Source organism: Bos mutus, chromosome 1, assembly GCF_027580195.1.
Source record: "Bos mutus isolate GX-2022 chromosome 1, NWIPB_WYAK_1.1, whole genome shotgun sequence".
Taxonomy (NCBI): Eukaryota; Metazoa; Chordata; class Mammalia; order Artiodactyla; family Bovidae; genus Bos; species Bos mutus.
In genome coordinates, this window is record NC_091617.1 from 70668437 (window position 1) to 70693032 (window position 24596).

Genomic DNA, 24596 nt, shown 5'->3' on the forward strand with positions numbered 1-24596 from the left:
GCAACTAAAGCTCAGATATTCAACATTTAAGATTTTAAAGACCTAAAGTAAATTCCTGACAATATCTTAAATTTGTGCCTTACTGATTTTGTTCACTCTGTTCAGATTTTCATATTTATGGTCTTTACTTACTATTAACAATTTCTCATAACCATCTGCCTGTTTTGAACGTACTTTAATACTTTCCTCAAAGTTAGTTTTCCTTTAAACCTCCCATTTTATTTACCTAGGTAAGATTCCTATCTTTTCTTTTAGTTTCAATTAACTCATACTTTCAGCTCTAACAATTTTCACCCTATACTCAACCTCTATTATCTTTTCTTTTTATTTTGGAAGAAGAGTCTCATTTCTTTTTTCCTGTTAAGTGATTTGCATCCCTCTTCTAGAAATTATATCACAACTCATTTCAGGAAAGCTACCACTGGAGAGAGGTAAAATATTAAGAGAATTTCCACTAAGCATTTCAGAAATTTCTGAATCAAACTATATTCCCTATCATGAAATATGTTAGGGAATCTCTGAACTACTGGCTATAAGTTAAACAGTATGTGTATGATTCCAAGAGGAGAGACAATATTTAATAGCCAACTTTCTGCATTTATTTCCCGTTTCAACTTCTAATCTTAGTTTGTATCTCCATTCTAGAAGTAAAAAGGTAGAAGAAAGCAGGTGGGAAGAGAGTGGGGAGAAATTTTATCTCCTCTAATGTCTTTGAAGCTTGCAATCCCATCTATGAAGAATAAAAATCATCCATACTCTATAATGAAATATATTAATTAAACATCTGAGAGCAACAACTGTCAAAGAATGGATACTAAGACTGGTCTAGAAACAAAAAGTCAAAGTTTCTGAGTCAAAAGTCAGGCTGGTTGATTTAAATAGTTAGGAAAGAGTTAAAAAGGTATAGAAAGGAAAGTAAGTTACTGAAAAAAAATTAGAAGCCTGCTACAGAACATCATTTTAAGAAATGACAAGTGCTTGCAAAGAAATGCTACTAATCCAATAAAACCTCTCTATTCAGTCTCCAAACTTTCTGGTTGCTACCAAAAGTATTTATAAAAATAAGATGAGAAGATGCGTTAAAACTCCATCCCTGTAACTCCGATTTAAAGCAAACCTTTGAAACTGAGAGAAGTGGCTCTGGCCAAACCTCTCAGCTTTTCTAGGCTTTAGTCACTTGAAGATCAGGGATAGCAACACCAATCTCGAACATGTTTTTTTCTCCTATGAAAACAAAATAAAATACCTCACAAATTTAAGATCTATCCACTGGGAAAGAAAATACATTTAATATATGTTTAATACTTTCCCTTTGCTCTTCTTCCTTTATCATATCATTGCAATATAATTATTTCTGAAACAAAAAATAAGGTCTGAAAGTTACAGTATACAATGAGTAACAGTGAGATAAAATATTTTGAGTTTAGAACTTTTTGTGAAGGGAAGTAGCTTTACTATGTGGTTGAGAAGTATTCAACGTATGCAGACCATTTGGAACCCCAGAGTTGTCACAGAGATTATTTTAAGGTGAGGACATTTGAGGTTCAACAAACATAGTAAAATGCCTTCTTAGAGCTTTCCTTATCTGAGTAGAAGTAGCAATTTCTAGGAAACAAGGCTACTGTATAATAACTCTCCTTTCTGGGGAGCTTTATGGCCTTGAAGAAGGTGGAAAGACTACTCTTACTGTAGAGACAAACACTGTCACAAACTTTCTCCTAAAAATGTTCTTTTCTTTCCTTAAGAAAACTATTTGTTTTTCTATTAGAAGACTTTTCTCTCCACTCCCCTTTCCAAACTCTGTTAGGCAGGTAAGCCTTTAACTTTAACCATTTAATAGTGGTGCTGGAGAAGACTCTTGAGAGTCCCTCTGATTGCAAGGAGATCAAACCAGTCCATCCTACAGGAAATCATCCCTGAATATTCACTGGAAGGACTGATGCTGAAGCTGAAGTTCCAATACTTTGCCCTCCTGATGTGAAGAGCTGACTCACTGGAAAAGACCCTGATCTGGGAAAAAGTGAAGGCAAAAGAAGGGGTTGGCAGAGAATTAGATGGTTAGATAGCATCACTGACTGAATCAACATGAACTTGAGCAAACTCTAAGAGATAGTGGAGGACAGAGGAGCCTGGGGTGCTGCAGTCCATGGTGTCACAAAGAACTGGACACAACTGAACACTTGAACAACAATGACAATTTAATGACCTGGTTACTTCCCATACTTGTTGGCTTCCTCTATGCATACAAAATAAAAACTTTTCTTCTGTTAATCTGTCTTCTGTCAATTTAATTCATAGATCCCAGCCCCTAAAACTAAAAGGGCAGAGGAAAAGTTTCTTCTCTACAAAGGGCTAGGAATAAATTTTAACCACTAAACACCTGTGTAACTGGCAAGTTGTTTTAACCTTCCTGTATCTTATTTTATTAAATTGTAATGAAAATAGCACTAAAAGTGCCCAATTTATAGGGCTTTATGGGAATTAAAAGAGTTAATAAACATGGTTAGATGTCTGGCATATATTTTTTTCTATTATAGTCTACCACCCAACTAATTTGTCAAAATTTCATAAATTCTGGATATGTAGTAAAACATTAGAATAGTAATTCCAGTGCTTGTGTTAGATTTCTGATTGTAATTCCCCAAAATGACTAGTAGTAAAGCTCTAAAAAATATATTGTTGCTTATTTTTGGAGTTAGCAAAACTGAGGGGAGGTAGGAGATGAAGTCCATCTAAATGTTTTGTAGAGGTTTTCATACTTAGAGCCTATGTCGTAAAAGTTTAAAGTATATAGGCTGAAGAACTCATAATAGTATTTCATGGATGACTAATAGGCAAATTATAGATCCTGAAAGATAAAAACTCGCTCTGACCAAAGAAGCTTACCTCTTTGCACATATGTACACATGTCAGATTATCAATGAACCAGAGAATCCAAAGGGGTTTGTCATTAATAAAGTGAAGATACTAACTGTAAGGAGATGACTGATTATCAGAGTATCAGGCAATTCTGTTTGTACTTTGGAAAATAGCCCCCTCACTGAGAAAGAAAGTCTGACTCTTATCTTCAATTTATATCCTTGGCCCGCACAGCAGTTACAGATTGATGATGTGGAATATGTTTTTTTTTTAAGTGCTGTATGACAAAAATACATTTATTAAAACTACATAATTAATATTAAAACATAAAGCCATTATGTCTAATGGCTGCCTAATAAACAAACATAAGGTAAGTAGCAATACAGTAAAGAGGACAGGTAAGTTTTCAAAGTACCCAAAATACACTTTTAAATTTTAATTCTATTATCCTTGGTCTTCTGTCATTCTTAATAGAATGTCATTTTTTTCTCTCGGCCCATTGAAAGCCTGCCCATTCATTAGGCTTCCAGTTAAGTTCCAAGCCGACTCTATGGCATTTTCCCTTTATAGCACGCAATATGATTTACCTCTTTTTGAGTTTCTAAGGTAATGTTTGGTTTTCTGTGCTCTATCGGTACTTACCTTGTGTTTATTAGGCAATGACACCACAGCTGTGGTAAAAAAAAAAAATACAGTACAAATCAATACTGCCAGGCTAAACACTTATCAAAATATTCCTAGTGAAAAGCACTTACATTTTTTAAGGCAACAGACCTGGGACTGAATCCTAGCTATTGCTAGCTTTTATTTGAGTCTATATCATCATCTGTATATAGGGATAGAGCTACGTGTTTCATAAAGCTCCAGAGCAAGGCTTAAATAAATAAAAACAAACAGGCACCTAAATAAACATATAAACTGTGTTAAGTGTTGTAACGAAAAATATCAACAGTGCTAAAAAGAAATGGAATCGTAAGAGGGAGCCAATCATATAAATAACAGGGGGAAAATGTTCTAAGAACAGAATGAACAGAGAATTAGGAAAATATCTTCTGTAATCAAGGGTCTGAAAGAAGGACTATATGGTTAGAGCTTAAGGAGCAAAAAAATGAGTAGAGGGAGCGCAGTAAAGCCAAACATGTTATACTGTATTCAATCACACATGGCCTTGCAGGCTCTATTAGGATTTTATTCAGAGCATAACTGGAAGTGTTTTAAATGGGAAATGATACAATCCAATCTTTTTATTTTAAAAGATGATTTTGGCTGATGGTCTGGAGAAAGTACAAGAAAGAAGTAAGGAGACTTGCTGGAGGCTATTAGAAAAGTTCAGGTAAGATATGATAGTGGGTTTGGTCAGGTTAGTGGCTGAGAAATAGAGGGTGAGAAAAAGGAAGGGAGGTCAAGGCTGAGTCCTAGTCTTCTTCTGACTTAAGCATCAGTGGAAATGCCATTTACTGAAGGAGTAAAAGAATTGTTTCAGACATGCTCAGTTTCAAACATTAGGGAGAAATACAGCTGGAGAAGTCAAATGAGAAGTAACGTCTGGTGTTTAGGAGATATTTGGGGGAAAAAAGATATATACACAAGAATAATTAACATAAGAGTCTAACCTTAAAACAGAAGACGTCTGCTAAGTAGTAGCTACTTGAATAAGCAACGTTGGATGCAAATTCTCCTTGATACAAAAATGGCTCCATCAAGATTAGAAAAGTTCAAAGTTTTGAATATAACTAAAGAAAAAGTGTCAATCAGAAAGATTCACACAGAAGAAAAGCATAGAAATCACAAAAAAGAACAAAACCAGAGTACAAGCACAGAAAAAGAGAACCTAAAAAGAAGATTCCTAGGCGCACAAAATACCTATCCTAGGACAAGGGAAGGAGAAGGCAATGGCACCCTACTCCAGTACTCTTGCCTGGGAAATCCCCGGCTGCTAAGAGTCGGACATGACTGAGCGACTTCACTTCACTTTTCACTTTCATGCATTGGAGAAGGAAATGGCAACGCATTCCAGTGTTCTTGCCTGGAGAATCCCAGGGACAGAGGAGCCTGGTGGGCTTCCGTCTATGGGGTCGCACAGAGTCGGACATGACTGACGCTACTTAGCAGCAGCAGCACAAGGGAAGCCCACCTTTGCCAGCCATCAGTGGCAAGTATGCCTAGTGTATACAGAGGTACATTTTAGGCTTAATCAAGAGTCACTGAACACACCATTGATAAAATTAAAGATCCTTGTCCTGATCTATGCTCACCAAGCATTAAAGCAGTTCTTTTATCAATCAATTTTTATCTCCTTATTAATAAGGTAATATTTTTAACTGAGTTTCAGAAAATTCTTAATAAACATTTAACTAGAATATATCTGGATTTTGACCATTGTGAGTTTTCTATCATGCTATGTCTTTTCAATATAAAGATGCACTTCTTTTTAATTGAGGAAAGCTTTCTTGAGTGAATTATAAGTTCAAGCATTTATTCCCTTCTTTAAAAAAATTTACTTTTTCCAGAAAGTCTAATTATTATATGATATAATATAATATAGCATCCCTGGGTTGGGAAGATCCCCTGGAGAAGGGAAAGGCTACCTACTCCAGTATTCTGGCCTGGAGAATTCCATGGACTATACAGTCCATGGGGTGGCAAAGAGTCGGACACGACTGAGCGACTTTCTCATATATATATATATAAAATAACCTGTTTTTTCTCTCTAAACTTTAAAAATTCTCTTTGCTTTTGTTTCTTTTTGTTTACTTTTCCTATTGTATCCTTTATGTCCCCTATTGAATTTTTCTATGATGTCTCTTTGTGTTTCAACTTAAGAAAACGGTTTGCTTTCTTCTTCTTTCCTGGGTTATGCTAGCTCAAAATCTATCTCTTCTGGTTGTTAAGCCATCTTTTCCTCCTGTTAATCAGCTTTGTTGTTTGTTTCCACCTCTTCTTCTTAATATCTCTGTATGAATGCCAGGCCAGTTCCTTTCAAACTGCTTATTACTGAATGAGTTGGCTGGACCAGTAAGTTTGGAGTGCAGGGTAGAGATGGAAGCATATTTTTACATCCTTTAAAACCAAAAAACTGTCAACTTATCTGATACTAGCAAGATAGATGGTTTTGACCAAATATGGGTCCCTCTAGCTCTCTAAACAAAACCACATCAAGGATGGCTTTTGCTAGCTTGCTACTCCAATTTCCTGTGTCCTGCTATAAACAAGGGATTTATAGCCCCCCACCTTTAGGAAGTTCAATTTAAGTTTGGTTACCACCGAGCATTCTCAACATTTCATGTTTTTACCCTTCTCTTCTTTCCATGTAGCTTTTGCCAGATCTTAACCTGCTTAAATAGCCTTTACCTGTATTTTGTTGCCCAGATATACCTGTCTTCTTAGTTTTGCTTAATGCTAGGTGAAGCTGTATGGATAGAAGTGTGTTTACGTTTTATTTCCTTGTTGCTTTTGTATTTGGTTTCCATATAATACACCTATTGGCAAGAACGTGTTGGTCAGAAGATAAAAGCATGGCTAAGTCCCAGCGGCAGCTTTTGTTTCTCACAAAAATTAATAAGTTGGCATTCTGACTTCATCTATTATTCCTTAAATTGCTTGATTAATGTGATTTATTTGGAACTTACTTCTTACATAAATGAATTTATTCTTGTTCAGTTATGAACCTAGAATGCTATGGTTTATAATAAATATTATATTATTAAATAACAAGCAATGCCCAATATACTACTTTGATCACGTTAAAACACATATTGGGGTTTTGTTATAGAAATAAATTCTGCTCCAAGAAAAGAATAATAAATGTAACTAAACTAACATTGCCAAATTATAGAATGTTTTGCCTGGTTCCTTTAGTCACATCATTCTTTCCTCCTTCACCTTGTTTATGAACATTAACTAGTATGCTATGTATTCTTTTGGGTGTTTAAGCTTTTTAAATTCCACTGAGGTTTTACTGAAGTGTTTATGTTGATGTACACTAGAGTCTTATGTATGTTTAATATGACCTCAAATTTTCCATTATCATCTCCCAGCAGGAACTTGGCAAGGTTATATCCATAAGACTTCACTATTTAGAAACATATCATATTCCAAATTTGTATTCTTTCTTTTTTTTAAAGTAACAATAAAAGCTATTAGAATATCTTAACCTTGATATTAATAAATACAATCTAATTCAAAAGTCAGAAAAAATTGAGATAACTTAATAGACTATCTTTGCTTTTCAATCACTGAGTTAGTAAAAGGTATATTTAAAAGTATGTGTTTGGTTAGATGACAGATTTAAAAAAATTAACATCTAAAAATTATTCCAAATAATGATGAAATATTCAAAGAGCTGGCAGATACAAGTTCCTATATTCTATTTAAAAGCACTTTGATCTGGATGGTGAATTACATTCCAACTAAACAAATAACAGGGTTTCCCTGGTGAATCAATGGAAAAGAATCCTCCTGCCAATGCAGGAGATGTGAATTCAATCCCTGGGTCGGGAAGATCCCCTTGAGAAGGAAATGGCAACCCACTCCAGTTTTCTCGCTTAGGAAACCCCATGGACAGAAGACCTTGCAGGCTACAGTCCATGGGGCTGCAAGAGTTGGACATGACTTAGTGACTAAACAGCAACAGCAACAAAAAAGTAACAGATTAATGAATCAGACAAAAACACAAAGAGAAAGCTAAGCTTCCGAAGTTAAACATTATTAAGAGGAAGACTTCTAAAAACTGAAATAAAAAAGAAAAACAAACAACAAGAATTTATTACCTTCAGGTCGGTACTGTGCAACAATTGTGACAGCTTGGCCAGCATTTTTTAAAGCAGCTGCTGCCTGCTCATGGCTGGCAGTTCTGAGGTCAACACTGTTTACCTGTTAAGTCAAATCAAATATTAAATTAGAAAGAAAACCATCATACTAAATAGAAATCACAATTGCCTGTTTGTTAAGAAGGCATAGATTAAAAAAATTACTTGCAATTATTTTATGACTAAAGTATTTTTCTTATTCTGATTTACTAAAAATATATTGCACAGTAACTACTATCAATCAAAACATTTTTATTCACTAAAAAGACTATGTTTACTGTCAAGTGAACAAAACCAAAACACTTCCCCCTAGGTTTCTAGAAGGCTATCAATCTCTTAAGAAGTGTCCCTTAGTTTGACAACCTGAAAAGTCAAAAGTGTCGTCATTTTGTACATTTCATTTCACTAGTAACTCAAACAATGCAAAGGAAATTCATTTTGTTTATAGCATCATTTCAAATCCCATCATATTTTCAATATTATTAATCTCAATTTCAATTCTCTTCCTTTCTTTCCTAAACTAAACCTTCTATTCTTTTGGAGTAACTGGAAAGCAATAACTTCAAGTACTAAAAGAGCTCAGATCTCACAGACTGACATTAAATACAATAAATGTTACTAAATGAGCAAAACGACATTCTTTTCTTTTTTAACACGGGGACCTTCCTTGGGTGAGGTGATCAATCCCACTCCAGAAGAATAGGCAACTTAATTCTTCTTTCTGAAAGGCTGCCAGTACCTAGTACACTGCATGGTATACTACCTTTAGAGACTGAAACTTTTACACTACAAGAAAAACTTAACAGGACACTGATGTGAGCATTAGACTTAAATGTAATTAATTTAAATATTTAAGTTGGCCTTCTCCCCTAAGAACCATCAATGAATAAAATACAGCAATGTTTGGGACCTTTAATGAATACTTTCGGAAAGGAAGAGAAACTATCATGCAATTTTTATATGAAAGTTTGTTTCCTCAACATCTAATTTAAAACTTATTAAAAGTTACACACCAATTTTGTAAAATTTGACTACAGCCCAGAAATTTCTGGGATGTAAAGAACATTTAAAACAGTGAAGACCTGATGTTTTATATTATCTATAAAGGATATCACTAAGTAACTAAGTTAATACGTGCACACACCTTTCGAATGAAAATCAAGACACAAAAACCTTAATCTAAACGAATGTAACATATCGTGGTTTTATTAGAGAATATCTCTAGCTAAAAGCCATAAAAAACTCAACACAATGTATAAATAGCTTTACATTGAACATAAAATCCTAATTCTAGCAGAAAAAATTAGAGAAGAAATATAAAAGGTAGACAAACTTTGAAAGATTGTTGTATAAAATATTATAATTTTTAATGAATTATTCCTGAGCATTAAAGTCTTTGCCTACAGAAAAAATCTGAAGACAACCAACATAGATTGAAAACAGAATAATTTGTTAACAAGATTACAAATTTAAAATGTTCCTAAATAATGCCAAACATTTTAATGTAAAACATTATCAAGGATATCTTAGAAGAAATCTTGCTACTGAGAGGCACACAGTGGTCATTAAAACAAAACAAAAAAAACACACCACTTAAAAATATGGAGATATAATTTATATAAAATCGACATTTTTCAAGTTTAGTGTTTTTGTGGTTTTTAGTACAGTCACGAGTATTGTAATCATCACCATGATTCAGATCCAAAACATGTTCATCAGATCCTCCAAACCCCACTACCTATTAGCATTCTTTCCCCTCTTCCCTCTCCTCTTAGACCCTGGTAACCCCTACTCTACTTTCTAAGAATTTGTCTGTTCTGTACATTTAAAATAAAATAAATATTATAACATGTGGCTACTTCTGTTTGGCTTCTTTACTTAGCTTGTTTCCACAGCTCATCCTTGATTTACTACATCATTACTGATTATAGCTGAATCATATACTTTATTGTATGGATATTCCATATTTTATTTATCTATATTGTTAATTTAAAACAACTGAACTGAAATGGACTGGAATGGGTAAAATTAACTCAGATGACCATTATATCTACTACTGCGGGCAGGAATCCCTCAGAAGAAATGGAGCAGCCATCATGGTCAACAAGAGTCCGAAATGCAGTACTTGGATGCAATCTCAAAAACGACAGAATGATCTCTGTTTGTTTCCAAGGCAAACCATTCAATATCACAGTAATCCAAGTCTATGCCCCAACCAGTAACGCTGAAGAAGCTGAAGTTGAACGGTTCTATGAAAACCTACAAGACCTTTTAGAACACACACCCAAAAAAGATGTCCTTTTCATTATAGGGGACTGGAATGCAAAAGTAGGAAGTCAAGAAACACCTGGAGTAACAGGCAAATTTGGCCTTGGAATACGGAAAGAAGCACGGCAAAGACTAAAAGAACTAACACCCAAAAAAGATGTCCTTTTCATTATAGGGGACTGGAATGCACAACTAGGAAGTCAAGAAACACCTGGAGTAACAGGCAAATTTGGCCTTGGAATATGGAAAGAAGCAGGGCAAAGACTAACAGAGTTTTGCCAAGAAAATGCACTGGTCATAACAAACACCCTCTTCCAACAACACAAGAGAAGGCTCTCTACATGGACATCACCAGATGGTCAACACTGAAATCAGACTGATTATATTCTTTGCAGCCAAAGATGGAGAAGCTCTATGCAGTCAGCAAAAACAAGACCAGGAGCTGACTGTGGCTCAGACCATGAACTCCTTATTGCCAAATTCAGACTTAAATTGAAGAAAGTAGGAAAAACCACTAGACCATTCAGGTATGACCTAAATCAAATCCCTTATGATTACACAGTGGAAGTGAGAAATATATTTAAGGGCCTAGATCTGATAGATAGAGTGCCTGATGAACTACGGAATGAGGTTCGTAACACTGTACAGGAGACAGGGATCAAGACCATCCCCATGGAAAAGAAATACAAAAAAGCAAAATGGCTGTCTGGGGAGGCCTTACAAATAGCTGTGAAAAGAAGAGAAGTGAAAAGCAAAGGAGAAAAGGAAAGATATAAACATCTGAATGCAAAGTTCCAAAGAATAGCAAGAAGAGATAAGAAAGCCTTCTTCAGCAATCAATGCAAAGAAATAGAGGAAAACAACAGAATGGGAAAGACTAGAGATCTCTTCAAGAAAATCAGAGATACCAAGGGGACATTTCATGCAAAGATGGGCTCGATAAAGGACAGAAATGGTATGGACCTAACAGAAGCAGAAGATATTAAGAAGAGGTGGCGAGAATACACAGAAGAACTGTACAAAAAAGATCTTCACGACCCAGATAATCACAATGGTGTGATTACTCACCTAGAGCCAGACATCCTGGAATGTGAAGTCAAGTGGGCCTTAGGAAGCATCACTACAAACAAAGCCAGTGGAGGTGATGGAATTCCAGTTGAGCTATTTCAAATCCTGGAAGATGATGCTGTGAAAGTGCTGCACTCAATATGCCAGCAAATTTGGAAAACTCAGCAGTGGCCACAGGACTGGAAAAGGTCAGTTTTCATTCCAATCCCAAAGAAAGGCAATGCCAAAGAATGCTCAAACTACCGCACAATTGCACTCATCGCACACGCTAGTAAAGTAATGCTCAAAATTCTCCAAGCCAGGCTTCAGCAATATGTGAACTGTGAACTTCCTGATGTTCAAGCTGGTTTTAGAAAAGGCAGAAGAACCAGAGATCAAATTGCCAACATCCGCTGGATCATGGAAAAAGCAAGAGAGTTCCAGAAAAACATCTATTTCTGCCTTATTGACTATGCCAAAGCCTTTGACTGTGTGGATCACAATAAACTGTGGAAAATTCTTCAAGAGATGGGAATACCAGACCACTTGACCTGCCTCTTGAGAAATCTGTATGCAGGTCAGGAAGCAACAGATGGAACTGGACATGGAACAACAGACTGGTTCCAAATAGGAAAAGGAGTACGTCAAGGCTGTATATTGTCACCCTGCTTATTTAACTTCTATGCAGAGTACATCATGAGAAACACTGGACTGGAAGAAATACAAGCTGGAATAAAGATTGCTGGGAGAAATATCAATAACCTCAGATATGCAGATGACACCACCCTTATGGCAGAAAGTGAAGAGGAACTAAAAAGCCTCTTGATGAAAGTGAAAGTGGAGAGTGAAAAAGTGGGCTTAAAGCTCAACATTCAGAAAACGAAGATCATGGCATCCGGTCTCATCACTTCATGGGAAATAGATGGGGAAACAGTGGAAACAGTGTCAGACTTTATTTTTGGGGGCTCCAAAATCACTACAGATGGTGACTGCAGCCATGAAATTAAAAGATGCTTACTCCTTGGAAGGAAAGTTATGACCAATCTAGATAGCATATTCAAAAGCAGAGACATTACTTTGCCAACAAATGTTCGTCTAGTCAAGGCTATGGTTTTTCCAGTCGTCACGTATGGATATGAGAGTTGGACTGTGAAGAAGGCTGAGCGTGGAAGAATTGATGCTTTTGAACTGTGGTGTTGGAGAAGACTCTTGAGAGTCCCTTGGACTGCAAGGAGAGCCAACCAGTCCATTCTGAAGGAGATCAGCCCTGGGATTTCTTTGGAAGGAATGATGCTGAAGTTGAAATTCCAATACTTTGGCCACCTCATGCGAAGAGTTGACTCATTGGAAAAGACTCTGATGCTGGGAGGGATTGGGGGCAAGAGGAGAAGGGGACGACAGAGGATGAGATGGCTGGATGGCATCACTGACTCGATGGACGTGAGTCTGAGTGAACTCCGGGAGTTGGTGATGGACAGGGAGGCCTGGCGTGCTGCGATTCATGGGGTCGCAAACAGTCAGACACGACTGAGCGTTTGATCTGATTTGAACCATTTTCTTTGGATTAACTTGGTTTCAATAGTAAATAAAAACTCTGGTCTAATATATCTCTTGTGATACTCTTGTCATATAAATTACATTTTTAAACAATGTGTGTGTGCCCATCAACAGAGATCTAAAATTATTGCTTTATTTCATGATTGTTTAAATTACACAGGAGGAAAGCGCTACAAACAAAAAATACACTTATGCTGTTTTATATTTACCTATGTATTTTTAACAGTGTTCTTTATTTACTCATATGGATTTGGGTTACTCTCTAATGTCGTCTCTTTTTAGTCTGAAGGATTCTCTCTAGTATTTCTTGGGTTTATTGCCTACAACAGAACTTAAGGAGATTATGAACATAGATGCAAAAATCCTTAACAAAATTCTAGCAATCAGAATCCAACAACACATTAAAAAGATCATACACCATGACCAAGTGGGCTTTATCCCAGGGATGCAAGGATTCTTCAATATCCGCAAATCAATCAATGTAATACACCACATTAACAAATTGACAAATAAAAACCATATGATTATCTCAGTAGATGCAGAGAAAGCCTTTGACAAAATTCAACACCCATTTATGATAAAAACTCTCCAGAAAGCAGGAATAGAAGGAACATACCTCAACATAATAATAGCTATATATGACAAACCCACAGCAAACATTATCCTCAATGGTGAAAACTTGAAAGCGTTTCCTCTAAAGTCAGGAACAAGACAAGGGTGCCCACTTTCACCATTACTATTCAACATAGTTTTTGGAAGTTTTGGCCACAGCAATCAGAGCAGAAAAAGAAATAAAAGGAATCCAAATTGGAAAAGAAGAAGTAAAACTCTCACTATTTGCAGATGACATGATCCTCTACATAGAAAACCCTAAAGACTCCACCAGAAAATTACTAGAACTAATCAATGACTATAGTAAAGTTGCAGGATATAAAATTAACACACAGAAATCCCTTGCATTCCTATACACTAATAATGAGAAAACAGAAAGAGAAATTAAGGAAACAATTCCATTCACCATTGCAACGGAAAGAATAAAATACTTAGGAATATATCTACCTAAAGAAACTAAAGACCTATATATAGAAAACTATAAAACACTGGTGAAAGAAATCAAAGAGGACACTAATAGATGGAGAAATATACCATGTTCATGGATTGGAAGAATCAATATAGTGAAAATGAGTATACTACCCAAAGCAATTTATAGATTCAATGCAATCCCTATCAAGCTACCAACAGTATTCTTCACAGAGCTAGAACAAATAATTTCACAATTTGTATGGAAATACAAAAAACCTCGAATAGCCAAAGCGATCTTGAGAAAGAAGAATGGAACTGGAGGAATCAACCTACCTGACTTCAGGCTCTACTACAAAGCCACAGTTATCAAGACAGCATGGTACTGGCACAAAGACAGAAATATAGATCAATGGAACAAAATAGAAAGCCCAGAGATAAATCCACGCACATATGGACACCTTATCTTTGACAAAGGAGGCAAGAATATACAATGGATTAAAGACAATCTCTTTAACAAGTGGTGCTGGGAAAACTGGTCAACCACTTGTAAAAGAATGAAACTAGAACGCTTTCTAACACCATACACAAAAATAAACTCAAAATGGATTAAAGATCTAAACATAAGACCAGAAACTATAAAACTCCTAGAGGAGAACATAGGCAAAACACTCTCTGACATACATCACAGCAGGATCCTCTATGACCCACCTCCCAGAATATTGGAAATAAAAACAAAAATAAACAAATGGGACCTAATTAACCTTAAAAGCTTCTGCACATCAAAGGAAACTATAAGCAAGGTGAAAAGACAGCCTTCAGAATGGGAGAATATAACAGCAAATGAAGCAACTGACAAACAACTAATCTCAAAAATATACAAGCAACTCCTACAGCTCAACTCCAGAAAAATAAATGACCCAATCAAAAAATGGGCCAAAGAACTAAATAGACATTTCTCCAAAGAAGACATACAGATGGCTAACAAACACATGAAAAGATGCTCAACATCACTCATTATCAGAGAAATGCAAATCAAGACCACTATGAGGTACCATTTCACACCAGTCAGAATGGCTGTGATCCAAAAGTCTATAAATAATAAATGCTGGAGAGGGTGTGGAGAAAAGGGAACCCTCTTACACTGTTGGTGGGAATGCAAACTAGTACAGCCACTATGGAGAACAGTGTGGAGATTCCTTAAAAAACTGGAAATAGAACTGCCTTATGATCCAGCAATCCCACTGCTGGGCATACACACTGAGGAAACCAGAAGGGAAAGAGACACGTGTACCCCAATGTTCATCGCAGCACTGTTTATAATAGCCAGGATGTGGAAGCAACCTAGATGTCCATCAGCAGATGAATGGATAAGAAAGCTGTGGTACATATACACAATGGAGTATTACTCAGCCATTAAAAAGAATTCATTTGAATCAGTTCTAATGAGGTGGATGAAACTGGAGCCTACTATACAGAGTGAAGTAAGCCAGAAGGAAAAACACCAATACAGTATACTAACGCATATATATGGAATTTAGAAAGATGATAACAATAACCCTGTGTACGAGACAGCAAAAGAGACACTGATGTATGGAACAGTCTTATGGACTCTGTGGGAGAGGGAGAGGGTGGGAAGATTTGGGAGAATGGCATTGAAACATGTAAAATATCATGTATGAAACGAGATGCCAGTCCAGGTTCAATGCACGATACTGGATGCTTGGGGCTAGTGCACTGGGACGACCCAGAGGAATGGTATGGGGAGGGAGGAGGAGGAGGGTTCAGGATGGGGAGCACATGTATACCTGTGATGGATTCATTTTGATATTTGGCAAAACTAATACAATTATGTAAAGTTTAAAAATAAAATAAAATTTAAAAAAAATAATTAAAAAAAAAAAAAAGGAGATTAACTTCCCTTAGGTTTTGTTAACCTAGCACTGGGATTTGTTCTTCATTTTTATGGATAGTTTGGGTATAAAATCCTTGGACAACGGCTTTTCTCTTTCAGAACTGCCTTCTGGCCTCCATTGTTTTTGACAAGAAATTAGCTGTTAATCTTACTGAGGACTCTCTGTATGCAATAAGTCATTTCTCTTTGCTTACAGGGTTCTTTGTCTTTTGATATTTGATTATGATATTAACATATCCATGGTATGGATCTCTTCAAGTTTACTCTACTTGTAGTTCACTGAGCTTCTTAGATGTGCACAACGTTTTCATTAAATATGGGAACTTTTTAGCTATTTATTTATTCAAATATCCTTTCTGTCCCTTTCTCTCCTGTCATTCTGACTTTATTATGCATATACTGGTACATTTGATGGCATCCCTGCAAGTCTCTGAGACTCTGTTAATTTTTCTTAATTCTTTTTTCTTTCTGTTCTTTAGCCTAGGTATCTTAATAGACATATCTTCAAAGTTTGTGGATTCTTTCCTTTGCCAGGTCAAATCTGCTGTTGAGCTTGACAAAGAGGATTTTTTTTTTTTTCCTGATTTCACTTACTTTACTTTTCAATACCAAAATTTGTTTCTTTTTTATAAAAGTTATCTTTTTATTGACATACTCTACTTGGTGAGATATTGTTCCTATATTTTCCCCTCATCCTGTAGATACAGTTTCCTTTAGTTCTTCAAACATATTTAAAATATCTCATTTAAAATCTTTATATAGTAGTCTAATTTTGGGCTTCCAAGGGACAGTTTCTACTGATTCTTTTTCCACCTGCGTATATTTTCTTGTTTTGTTAAAAACTGGACATTTAAAAAAACAAACAGCAAATTTGGAAATCAGATCTCCTACCCAGGGCTTGTTGTTACTGCTGTTTGTTATGGTAGTCCTTTGGGGACTTTTCTAAATTACATAAGGTTTCTATTTTGTTATACGTGCCACTGACGTCTCTGTCTGATTAGCAGAATGGTTAGTTAATGATTGGACACAGACTTCCTTAAATACCAGACCCTTTGCTGAAGGGCTCTGCGTACATGTTGGGTAATGCCTTCAACAATCAGTTAGACAATTGATAATTCTGCCTTAATCTTCACTTCCTTCATGCACAGAGCACCATAAACAGCCAGAAGTGAGAGTTTAGGGCCTTTTCAGGTCTTTCCTGAGCAGGCACACAGTCCAAGACATGTATGTGTCCTCCTAAATTCCAAGGAATAAGAGCTTTTCAAAGGCCCCATGGAGGTTTCTCCTAGTTATTCCTTTTAAGTTTTCAATTAGTCTACTGTCTGCCCCAAATGTTATGCAATGTCTCAGGAAGCCATAATATACCTGTAATTATCTTGACACTTAGCCCAGGGGAAAAGGCTTTTGCATTGGTGGAGCTTTTGAATCAGGTCAAATACAGAGAACCTTTAAAATAAGGTGTTTCAAGAACCACCAGACAGATCAAATTATAACAGTTCTTTGGAAAGGAAACTATGAATATTCTACCACCATTTTGCTTTCTTTACTGGCTTAGGCCACAAGTTTTCACCATAAATTCTGGCTATTTTCCAAGGCTAGTATGGTAATAGGGAGGCAGTGAAATTAAAAATGATAAAATGATAAAACTCAGTAAAAACTCCACAAACCTCACTCTTAGGGAAATTCAGTATTTTTTTTTTCCTCTTCTTGAGAAAATACTTCCTGAATTGTTTTAAGTCTTTGGTTAATTTCCAGAGTTCTGAAAAGCTTATTCTAACAATTCTGGGCATTTCTCTCATTATTTTTATGGAGGACAGCATTTCTGTTGAAGTCTTTTGGGTCACTTTCCATGACTCTAAATTTTCAGTGCATATCAATTATATTCTCCTCTATTCTTGGCATCATTGGAAATAATAGTAATACCTCCATTTATATCATAGTGGAAAATGTAGTGTTCAACATCTGTAATAAATTCTGATTTCAAAAGCTTCTGTCTTCAACAACAAGAAATATTTCAAAGAGAATTCTTTTACAGAAATCATTACTTATTTTCTCACTTCCCAAATAACTTTTTATAGTTTTCTCAGTAATATGGGTTATCATTAAGAACATTAATAACAAGGGTATAATAACACAGGAGCAGCAACATCAGTATCTCATGGAAACTTGTTAGATATACATATTTTCAGATCCTACCTAAGTCATACTGCATCAGAAACTTTGGCAATGAAATCCAGGAATTTGTTTTTTAATAAGGCTTTGGGGTGATCTATAGCGAGCTAAAGATTGAAAATAGTTAAATTTTATGTAAAGAGGTACTTAAACAAGTGTCCCATAGTTTTCTTTTAGCTTTTAGTACATTTTCTCACGTTTTTCTCTTTATCCTAACGTCTTTCCTATTTTTCTTAGGATATTTCCCTATAGAAGTTAGTAACCACTAAAAATTTTAAGATGATGCGTATTGCCAAACAGAAAGCTGTATATAACTTACAGTGACATTAGGGCAAGCAAGTGGTTGGGACTGTTGAGACTTTCAGTTTTAAAACTGGGCCTAGAGGGGTTGCCAGACCTGGGGCTTTCAGTGCTAAAACTGGAAAAGTTCTGAGTGAACCAGGCTGTGTTGGTTGGTCAGTCTAACATATTCTAGCTATGTGTTAGTAACCCACATAAACAATTTCACATGGAAATTTACAAAACATCTATTTTTGTTTTTCAGTTTTTCACACTTAACTCTTAAGCCAATTGAGAATTTATTTTGACACAAGGTGTGAAGTGAGGCTCTATGCTAATTTTATTCCACCAAGTAACTAGCTAGTTTGCCAAACATTAAATTAAAAAAAAAATTCATTCCTTACCACTAATATGAACAATACTGTAAGTCATTTTTAAAATTTGAATTACAGTATAACTTACAAGCAATAAAATGTACAAATTTAAACAGTTCAGCTGGAAGGCCTTTTAACAACTGTATATGCCCATGAAATTACAACCCCAAACATACCTTTTCCACCTACCAACCCAGAAATCTCCATTATGCCTCTTTATGGTAATCAATACAATTACCAGCAACCACGTTCTGACTTATCAGTATAAATTACGTTGCCTGCTCATGGTTATCTTATAATCTTATAAAATTATCTTAAAATAACTATATTACTTATAACACAGTATATTTTTGTGGTGCATTCTATTTTTACTGAACACAATTTGTGTCATCTGTGTTGCTTGAGTGTCATTATGAATAAGCTGTTATGAACATTCCTATTACAGTGTTTCTATAAACAAAAGATTTCTTAGGTAAAATGTGGGTGATAAGGTTAGATTTATGTTTAATTTCATTAAAACTTTGTTAGAAGTTCTTGCAGCAGTTGCATAGTTTTACATATCTACCAGTAATGAATAATAACTGCCCACATTCTTGTCAATGCTTGCTGCCATCATTTTTTTTCCCTTCTAGTCATTCAACTGGATAGGATATGGTACTTCATTATGGCTTTAGAAACGTTTTTATTTAGGTACAATTTACATTCAATAATCTTTTTTAGTATACAGGTGGAGTTTTGACAACTGTGTATATTGTATAGCCACTGCCACAATCAAGATATAGAAAAGTGACATTGTTCCCAAATTCCTCTAAACCTGCTTATTCACTGCGCTTTTGCATTGCCCTGATGCCTAATGTTAAGTACTGTTCCATGTGTTTACAGGCTATTCATATACCTTGTCTTGTAAAATATATATTTAAGTCTTTTGCTTGTTTTAAAATTTACTCATCTTTCATTGCTTCTTTGTGGGAGATGTTTATATATTCTGGATATGAGTCTTTTGTGTGATATATGTACTGAGCGTATTTTTTCCCTACTGTATGGCTTGCCTACGTGGTTTCTTAAAGATATCTTTTTTTTTTTTAAACGGTTAGTATTTAATACATCTTGTCCAAGAAACTGCTGTCTGCCTCAGGGTTGCAAAGATATCCTCCTACTCTTGGTCCTGAGCAGCTCAAAGTACAGAATTGCTGAGGCTGGTTTTCACAGATCTTCATCTCAACGTCCCTTATTTATTGGCAGGTGGGAGAAGGCAATGGCACCCCACTCCAGTACTCTTGCCTGGAAAATCCCATGGACAGAGGAGCCTGGTAGGCTGCAGTCCATGGGGTCGCTAATAGCTGGACACGACTGAGTGACTTCACTCTCACTTTTCACTTTGATGCATTGGAGAAGGAAATGGCAACCCACTCCAGTGTTCTTGCCTGGAGAATCCCAGGGATGAGGGAGCCTGCTGGGCTGCTGTCTGTGGAGTCGCATAGAGTCGGACACGACTGAAGCGACTTAGCAGCAGCCTTGTATTTTGGGATGCTCTGTGTGACTCAGTAATAATTTTCTCTTAATTCTCTATTGGTTCCAAACCTTTGGTTTGCAAGCTCCAAGTTCTTGGTGAAGACCCATGAAAAAGAGAAGGGAGGTGGATACAGACTTGCTCTGTGACTTCCCAAAATTTTTATCAGTTTGACCAGTCCACTGAGGCCATTACATGTTGGGTAAAGTTTTGGCTGATATCTTCCTGTATCTGTCTAATCCTTCTCTCTCCCCTACCACTCTCTAAAGAGGAGCTGCCACTGTGTTGTCCATGAAGGGCTACTTACTGTCTGGAAGTCAATTTACCTAGGTCACTTTGAATCGTCAGTTCTCCGATGAGTTTACAGTTTTTATAAACTTATCCAGATTGTTTTTGGTTGTTATGATAAGAATGATGCTCTCTTAAGACACTCAATATTATAACCATGTAACTAAGGTGTGCTTCTGCTTTAAAATCTGTTCCAATAATCATTATTTTTGGTTAATATTATGTTATTTTAGTTGCTGTAGCCTGAAACATTTCAGAGCAATTTCCACTTACTTGCACTGCATACTAATGTATTTTCTACAATTGCAGTACCACTGCCTATTTGAAAACTCCAATTTCCAAGAGGTTCATTCAAGTATCAACTAATTATACCAAAATCTGAGAACAACTAAAACAAAAAAGAGATATACTTCTGTTGTAAATGATCAGTCATCACCTTTCCGTCTTGGATTCAGTCTATTTTTAATTATAAAGGACCCTCAGAAAGATCTAAGTATATGTAAGGAAGGATAAGGTGGCAAGAGGGACTGATCTGAAAATGGCAATTAAAAGATCCAAATTTTGGAATGCTTTTCCTATCATGTTCTAGGCACATATATTTTTGGCTTAAAGAGTATTTTCTGAGGTTTACTTTTGGCAAAACTAATACAATATTGTAAAGTTTAAAAATAAAATAGAATTAAAAATAAAAGATTTAAAGTAAATTTATGATTTAAAATAGTTATCAATATTGTATAGCACTGCTGATCTAGGATATAGGTTTTTTCCTATATCTCAGATCCTAAATTTTGGAAGTGTTACCTAAATATTTAATTAAAACAAAATGGCACAGCATAATATAGTGGTTAAAGGGAGGTATTATTAGCTACTGTGAGCAAATTAAACTCTGTTTTTCAGTTTTCTCATTGGAAAAATGGTTATAAGGATGATGCTCCTGAGTCTACTACAAGCAATGTAAGATATTTTTTCAAAGAATACCACTCCCCAATTCAGGCAGCACTGAATACCAACATATAAAGTATTATTGACATTAAGCTCACAATGCAAAATTTAGAGCATAAGGAAACAAAGCATGTCATCATAAAGTAACATGTATTAGACACCTAAACTTCAGAAAACAGAACTATTATATTATTTACAGAATACAGACACATCCCATTTTATTGTGCTTTACATTACTGTATTCATAGGTACTGCATTTATTTTTAAACTAATTGGAAGTTTGTGGCAACCTTGCTTTCACCAAGTCTATTGGTGCTATTTTTCCAATAGCATTTGCTCACTTTGTGTCACTTTTGTGTCACTGTCACATTTAAGTAATTCTTGAAATACTTCAAACCCTCCACTAGCAAAAAGATTATGACTTTCTGCAGATCCAGATGATGGTTAGCATCTTTTAGCAATAAAATAGAATTAAGGTATGGACATTGTTTTTTAGACATAATGCTAATCTAACAGACCTAACAGAAGCAGAAGATATTAGGAAGAGGTGGCAAGAATACACAGAACTGTACAAAAAAACATCTTCACGACTCAGATAATCATAATGGTATGATCACTCACCTAGAGCCAGACATCCTGGAATGCAAAGTCAAGTGGGCCTTAGGACGCATCACTACGAATAAAGCTAGTGGAGATGATGGAATTCCAGTTGAGCTATTTCAAATCCTAAAAGATGATGCTGTGAAAGTGCTGCATTCAATATGTCAGCAATTTTGGAAAACTCAGCAGTGGCCACAGGACTGGAAAGGTCACTTTGCATGCCAATCCCAAAGAAAGACAATGCCAAAGAATGCTCAAACTACTGCACAATTGCACTCATCTCACATGCTAGCAAAGTAATGCTCAAAATTCTCCAAGCCAGGCTCAATAGTACATGAACTGTGAACTTTCAGATGTTCATGCTGGATGTAGAAAAAGCAGAGGAACCAGAATTCAAATTGCCAACATCCCTTCGATCATCAAAAAACAGAAACAGAGTACAGAAAAACATCAGCTTCTGTTTATTGACTATGCCAAAGATTTTCACTGTGTGGATCACAACAAACTGTGGAAAATTATTCAAGAGATGGGAATACCAGACCACCTGACCTGCCTCTTGAGAAATCTGTGTGCAGGTCACAAAGCAACAATTAGAACTGGACATGAAACAACAGACTGGTTCCAAATAGGGAAAGGAGTACATCAAGGCTGTATACTGTCACCCTGCTTATTTAACTTATTATATGCAGGGTACATCATGAGAAATGCTGGACTGGAGGAAGCACAAGCTGGAATCAGATTGCAGGGAGAAATATAAATAACCTCAGATATGCAGATGACACCACCCTTATGGCAGAAAGCAAAGAAGAACTAAAGAGCCTCTTGATGAAAGTAAAAGAGGAGAGTGAAAAAGTTGGCTTAAAGCTCAACATTCAGAAAACTAAGATCATGGCATCTGGTCCCATCACTTCATGGCAAATAGATGGGGAAAGAGTGGGAACAGTGGCAGACTTTATTTTTTTGGGTGGCAGACTTTACTTTTTGGGGCTCCAACATTACTGCAGATGAACTGCAGCCATTAAACTAAAAGACACTTGCTCCTTGGAAGACAAGTTACGACCAACCTAGATAGCATATTAAAAAGCAGAGACATTACTTTGCCAACAAAGGTCCTTCTAGTCAAAGCTATGGCTTTTCCAGTAGCCATATATGGATGTGAGAGTTGGACTATAAAAAAAGCTGAGCGCGGAAGAATTGATGCTTTTGAACTGTGGTGTTGGAAAAGACTCTTGAAAGTCCCTTGGACTGCAAGGAGATCCAACCAGACTATTCTAAGGGAAATCAGTCCTGAATATTCATTGGAATGACTGATGCTGAAGCTGAAATTCCAGTACTCTGGCCACCTGATGTGAAGAACCAACTCACTGGAAGAGACCCTGATGCTGGGAAAGACAGAAGGTGGGAGGAGAAGGGGATGACAGAGGATGAGATGGTTGGATGGCATCACCAACTCAATGGACATGAGTTTGAGTAAACTCTGGGATTTGGTGAGGGACAGGAAGGCCTGGCGTGCTGCAGTCCAAGGGGTTGCAAAGAGTTGGATATGACTGAGCCACTGAACTGAACTGAACAGACTACAATATAACATAATCAAAAGTTTTACACATATTGGCAAACCAAGTATTTGTCTTTCTTTACTGCAATATGCTCTATGGTGGTGGCCTGGAACTGAACCTGCAGTATCTTTGAGGTATGTCTGTATAAAATAAATTGGTTTAAAAGAAAAACCTAAAAGAACATAACATAACAAACTTTAAATAGTCAAGATTCTCCCAAAACCACAAAGGAACATTTGAAAAAGAATTAGAACTTCTAGAAAGAAAATGATACTTTGAAATGAAAAAGTTAGTTTCAGCCTAAAGAGCTTATTAGACACAGATGAAGAAAATTTATGAACTAGAAAGCAGATCTGACTGATAATTACCTAATGATAAAAAATTTTGACTCACCAGGAAGGAAAGCTGATTCTAAAGTTAGATGCATCTAACAGCATAGCTTCAAACAGGCAAGGAAAAAAACTGCTGCCAGGACAAACTGTTAGACCTACCTTCCATTCACATAAACTTTAAAAGCCTTTTTTAATAATAAAGCAACAACACACTGAAGCATAAAGAAGATATGAACTATGCAAGTAACAAAGATGAGTTAACAGACATATAGAAAATCTTGTAGTCAACAAACAGAGAATGCATACTTTCAAGTATATTCACAAAAACTGACATATTTTAAGTCAAATACCAAAAGAAAATCTATCCTACAGAACATGTTCCCTGTCAACTCTGTAACTCTACAATTAAGCTGTAAAATGTTAGAAGAAGATAGCCAAAATACCTCCCGTATCTTTAGAATATAAAAATTTTAAATAATTAACAGGTCATAGTTAAAACAGTAAAAACATTATTTTGATTAACATATCCTACCGATATAATACGATCTCCTTTTCTGAGCTCTCCACTAAGATCGGCAGGTCCTCCAGCCAAAATAAAGGAGATAAATATTCCTTCTCCATCTTCACCTCCTACAATGTTGAAACCAAGGCCTGTTGAACCACGATGAAGAACAACTTTTCTAGGTTCCCTGAAAATGAAAAAAATATTGAATACCTTAAAATATATAAAGAACTTAATATTCTATCAATGAGAATTCCCCACTGATATATCATATTACCATACTATTAAGAAAATTAGATGAATTTTAAATGAGTTTTCTAAACTTTGGGGAAAAGAAATTCTTTCTAAGCCTAGAAATTAAAAGGAAAAATCCTAGTTTTATATAAAAGCTAAAAATCCTTTTATCAAAACATAAAATAAAAAGGTGAAAGCAATGAGAAAAATTTTAAAAATGATATAAAGAGCCCACTCAAAAAATAATACTCATGAAAAGTTGATTGTCTAAGAAGTAGTCACTCCATTTCTCACATGTTGAAAGAAGTGGATATCCCTTTGTTTAAAGAAAGT

The 24596-nt window shown here is 35.8% G+C and overlaps 1 protein-coding gene across 8 annotated transcripts in view; it reads right to left on the reverse strand.

The window, feature by feature from the left end:
- Positions 1–24596, reverse strand: part of DLG1 (discs large MAGUK scaffold protein 1) — a 277900-nt gene that overhangs the window by 59865 nt on the left and 193439 nt on the right. For all 8 annotated transcript variants that reach the window (XM_070371271.1, XM_070371280.1, XM_070371326.1 and 5 more), the window contains 2 exons: positions 24060–24216; positions 7629–7731 (listed from right to left, as the gene is read on the reverse strand). In XM_070371271.1, coding sequence (XP_070227372.1) covers positions 7629–7731; positions 24060–24216 — 260 coding nt within the window. The remainder of the gene's footprint in view (positions 1–7628; positions 7732–24059; positions 24217–24596) is intronic.